General features: G+C 51.1%; 1 protein-coding gene across 1 annotated transcript; it reads right to left on the reverse strand.

Annotated features, from left to right (window-relative positions):
• Positions 1-217: 217 nt before the first annotated feature.
• CCN2 (cellular communication network factor 2) lies at positions 218-3,469 on the reverse strand. The gene is made up of 5 exons (XM_057740088.1): positions 3,170-3,469; positions 2,816-3,038; positions 2,285-2,536; positions 1,942-2,153; positions 218-1,558 (listed from the first exon to the last, which is right to left on the reverse strand). Exons 1-5 carry the CDS (start codon positions 3,233-3,235, stop codon positions 1,262-1,264), a joined length of 1,050 nt encoding a protein of 349 aa, XP_057596071.1. The 5' UTR covers positions 3,236-3,469; the 3' UTR covers positions 218-1,261.
• Positions 3,470-4,736: the final 1,267 nt, after the last annotated feature.

A 4,736-nucleotide genomic window follows, 5' to 3' on the forward strand; every position in this document is an offset into this window, starting at 1 on the left:
GAGATAACAAAAAATGCCTGTGTACTCAATTTGTGACCCCTGATTCAGTGTGAAGTATGTTTATGTAAAAATTCTATTGAAGGGATTAACCAATTGATTAGCATAGATGCTAAAAGATATTTAGAAAATTGTAAGTGAATTGTTTTAAACAAAAGCTTCCCATTTTTTACTCAAGAAAACTCAGAAATGCTTAGAGAATAAATGAATAGCCAAGCCCTTTGTAGAAAAAATATATACTTTATTTTCAACTAGAAAGGTGCAAACATGTAACTTTTGGTCACACTCTCAACAAATAAACTGTCCAAAAAACAGTCATAGTCAAAGTAGAAACAAATGCTTCCAGGTGGAAAACCAATCAGCTATACAGAGCCATTCATTTTTTAATAAAGGTCATTTGTTCATTAACAGTGAGGCTACCACATTTCCAACCTACAAATCAGACTTCCAAGGACATCACTGCCTCACTTTCTGCAAACAACCTGTTTTGATGGACTGTTGCTCTGAGCAGAATTTCCATGTGAATATCCATTTCATGCTTTGAATTATCAGACAAGCTTTACGTCCTACCTATGGTGTTCAGAATTGAGGCTAACATTTGAAATATCAAAGCATTAAAAACATAAACAAAAAGGCACAAACAACTTTAAATTAACTTAGATAACTGTACAAATATATATATATACACAATATTTACAGTATCAATAAAAAAAAAAATCTGGCTTGTTACAGGCAAATTAGCTTGCCACAAGCTGTCCAGTCTAATAGACAGGATTCTGATTCCTGAACACTGTCATCCGAATCAGAATGTCAGAGCTGAATCCGCTGTTCTGACTTAAAGAAGAACTTGACTCAGCCTCATGATGGCTGGAGAATGCACACCCTAGCTGTCGCAGGAGCTACAGGCAGGTCAGTGAGCGTGATAAAATCTTCCTTCTCAATGACACTCCAAATAGGCACATCATTACTGAAAGATGACAAGGCTTTCTACTGGCCCCTCCCACTGCTCCTAGCATACATGCTGGTGCTATGCACTAAGACAGTCTCACAGTCAAGTCTTACTTTCTTCAAACCAGTGTCTGGGGTTGACATACTGCATGTCACATGGCACAATATTTTGAATTTGGTGGGAATTTTTCTTTCCCCCAGTTAAAAAAACAGATTTAAATAACTTGTGCTACTGAAATCATGTTTACACAAAAATGAGATGTGAATCGGTTCAAGTGACAGCCTAAAGAGTTCATGTCTCTCACTCTCTCCCGCCTTAGGCCATGTCTCCATACATCTTCCTGTAGTACAGTGACTCAAAGATGTCATTGTCTCCGGGGCAGTTGTAATGGCAGGCACAGGTCTTGATAAACATCATGCTCTTCTTCATGACCTCGCCGTCAGGACACTTGAACTCCACGGGAAGGGTGGTGGTTCTGTGGGGCGTGCAGCACCGCCCGTCTGTGCAGACGCCACAGAACTTAGCCCGGTATGTCTTCACGCTGGTGCAGCCAGAAAGCTCAAACTTGACGGGCTTGGAGATTTTGGGGGTCCGGATGCACTTTTTGCCCTTCTGAGGAAGACAAGAGAGAAGAGAAAAAAAATCAATGACTCTAAAAGGGGTGTGGCTTTCTTCAACCTCTCTGTGTTCTCCTGTTATGGCTGTCTGACTTCTATTTATATTTTGAGGAAGGGAAGTTTGAGTCTCATTTGCCAGTTTTCCAAAAATAGACATGGCCCCTTCGGGGATGTCTTGAATGAACTAACACTGTGGAGGATTTCCTAGTGGAAAATTGTTGGTTCCTATTACATAACATCTCATTCCAGCAAAACAGCTCAGTGGTGAGATATTTTTGGAGATAACAGGCCTATCATAACAAGGGCGGTAAGAAACCTAACTCTGGTCCCGTCCACTCTTGTTCCACGAGTATGAGTTAATAGGCGGGGAGCATGTACCTTAATGTTCTCTTCCAGGTCAGCCTCGCAAGGCCTGACCATGCAGAGGCGGCTCTGCTTCTCCAGCCTGCAGAAGGCGTTGTCATTGGTAACCCGGGTGGAGATGCCCATCCCGCAGGTCTTAGAACAGGCGCTCCACTCTGTGGTCTGGACCAGGCAGTTGGCTCGAATCATGGTTGGGTCTGGGCCAAACGTGTCTTCCAGTCGGTAAGCTGTGAGAACAGAGCACACAAACACGAGGTAAGACGCCAGGCTGAGACACTTCCCCCTGCCCCTTGGCAAAGTCAGGACTCAGCGCCTGGGTGAGAATCACAAGGCTGACTGGGAGGAAGACTCAGCTCACCGGCGAGGGCAGGGCCGACCACGGTGTGGTCCTTGGGCTCGTCACACACCCACTCCTCGCAGCACTTCCCGGGCAGCTTGACCCTCCGCGGGAAGGGGCAGTCGGGGCTAGGCAGGCGGACGTCCATGCTGCACAGGGGCACGCAGCCCACGGCCCCGTCCAGGCAAGTGCACTGGTATTTGCAGCTGCTCTGGAAGGACTCTCCGCTCCGGTACACCGTCCCTCCGAAGACGCAGGGGGCACCATCTTTGGCTGAAGGAGGGCAAGGGAAAAGGAGGGGAGGCGGGGGTCAGGCTTTGGTTTCTCTGGTCTCTAACAGGAAGCGCGTCGGGATGTGAGCTGGGCGCTGGGCTCCAGGGTGCAGGCTGGAAACAGCCGCAGTAAGGGACGCAGTTCGAGCGGCTTTATTTTCCGGCGGGAAGGTGAGCGTCAGGCAAGCGGCGCCCCGATGCTGGTGGCGGCGGCGGCGGCGGCGCGGGGCGAAGGGCCCGGGGCCCGCGGAAGGGACGGGGGGCCGCATGCAGGGCTTACCGGTGCACACGCCGATCTTGCGGTTGGCCGGGGAGCCGAAGTCGCAGAAGAGGCCCTTGTGCGGGTCGCAGGGGTCGCGCTCGGTGCACAGCTCGCCCAGCTGCTTGGCGCACACGCGGCAGCAGCCGCAGCCGTCCAGCACCAGGCTGACGCCGGCGGGGCAGCGCGGCGCCGGGCCGGCCGCGCACTGGCACTGGCCGCTGCAGTCCTGGCCGGAGGCGGGCTGCGGGGGGAGGCGGCCGTCAGCCGGGCGCACGCCCCTCGGCGCCGCCGGGCCCCCCCGCCGGCCCCCCGCCCGGCCGCGTCCCTCCCCCGGCCCCGGCCCCGGCCGCCGCGGGGGTCTCCGGCGCTTACCCGGCTGCAGAGGGCGAGCAGGAGCACGAAGGCGCAGCGGACGGGGCCCAGGCCGGCGGCGGACATGGTCGGGGCGCTGCGGGCAGAGCGGGCGGCGGGCGGCGGGCGGCGGACGGCGAGCGGCGAGCGGGGCGGGTGCGGCGCGGCGGGCGGCTCGGGTTCGGGCCGCAGGCGGGGGCCTGGACGCGCCGGGCTGCTGTCTCGGGAGCTGTCGGCCGGGGCGGCTGCCGTCGAGCTGGAGGCGGTGGGGCGCCGGCGGTGGGAGTCACACTGGCTGCCTCCTCTCGGTGGGGAAGAGTTGTTGTGTGAGGCCGGGGCGGGCGGCCCGAGGCTTTTATACGCTCCGGGCGGCTCCCGCTCGCCAATGAGCTGAATGGAGTCCTACACAAACAGGGACATTCCTCGCATTCCTCCCCACCTTCCTGCCTCATCAACTCACACCGGATTGATCCTGACCCCTTGACACTCAGCATTCCTCCCGTCTGAAAAAGCTGGCACACTCCAGCTCACCAAAAAAAAAAAAAAAGCTCCGTATTTCCAGCCACCAAATAGGAATTTTTTCTTCTTGCCTCTTCGCAGCACTCCCGATTTATATTATTTAAAAACACATCGACGGTGATTATTATTACTTTTATACCACTCACTTCTGTTTCTGATAGCAGTGCCTGTCCTTACACACTGATAAATCCTTTGTAGGAGGTAGGTAGCTGAAGAGGCTAACAGCAGGGATTCCTAAACAATTCGAAAGGGTTTCCTTTTTTATTGCTTTGGTACTGATTTTTAGTTTTAGAGGCTGTCTGCCTTTGATACTCTTCATACAGCAGAAAAGGAGTTTGTTGCTTTTAACTGCTTGAAATCTCCAAGAAACAGAAGCATCCTGCAAATCCCTGAATCCCATATTGGAGATGTAGGAATTTGATCATTTGTCACTTGCAATAACGGTTTGGATGCCCACGGCCAGAGGAGAAAGAATAAAGCCAGGGGCTCTGAGCATGGATGCAGTTTTCTGGGAGAGATTTCCACCACTCTTACTTTGTTTTCTCTTAATATATGTAGCAATTTTATTGTTGGGGGTATAGAGAGGAAAAAGGGATGAGTGGACATCAACACTTCCAGAAAAATCAGTCTATTGTTATGTCAGAGCAAGAGATTATGCATTGGGTAGGTAGAAGCCCTGGGTGTTCAGAAGGAAAAAGGGATGGGAAGACAGGGGAACCATACAGGAGGGGACCAGCAAGAAGCTTGGGATTCACTTGGAGAGTTTTAAACACAGTTGTGGGTCTTTGAGAAATGAGTGATTTTTCTTATGCTAAAACCTATAATCTTCAAATGTGAATTGGACTTGGTTTGTCTTGCTGTGAAAAAAACCTGTTTATATAACAAGAACACTGTACCCCATTATATTTGGTTATAAACTAAGAGTGTCCGTAAATAATATATTTTAGTGACTCTCCACCCATCTATGAATAGTGATTGTTACTTCTTATTACCCAAGAGGCCTGCAGCCTAATGGAGTGAGATCAGGTCAAAGAAAGAACAGGTTTTACTCCCTCTGCTTGTGTGCAGA

The sequence above is a fragment of the Hippopotamus amphibius genome, chromosome 6 (assembly GCF_030028045.1).
Source record: "Hippopotamus amphibius kiboko isolate mHipAmp2 chromosome 6, mHipAmp2.hap2, whole genome shotgun sequence".
NCBI classification, from domain to species: Eukaryota; Metazoa; Chordata; class Mammalia; order Artiodactyla; family Hippopotamidae; genus Hippopotamus; species Hippopotamus amphibius.

Bases quoted from the DNA above. Each gene is read 5' to 3' on its own strand.
- CCN2 (XM_057740088.1), bottom strand. From the start codon at position 3,235: ATGTCCGCCGCCGGCCTGGGCCCCGTCCGCTGCGCCTTCGTGCTCCTG. The intron at 3,039-3,169 runs GTAAGCGCCGGA...CTCCCCCCGCAG, and splicing joins TGCTCGCCCTCTGCAGCCGG to CCCGCCTCCGGCCAGGACTG. The intron at 2,154-2,284 runs GTGAGCTGAGTC...CTGTTCTCACAG, and splicing joins GGTCGGCCCTGCCCTCGCCG to CTTACCGACTGGAAGACACG.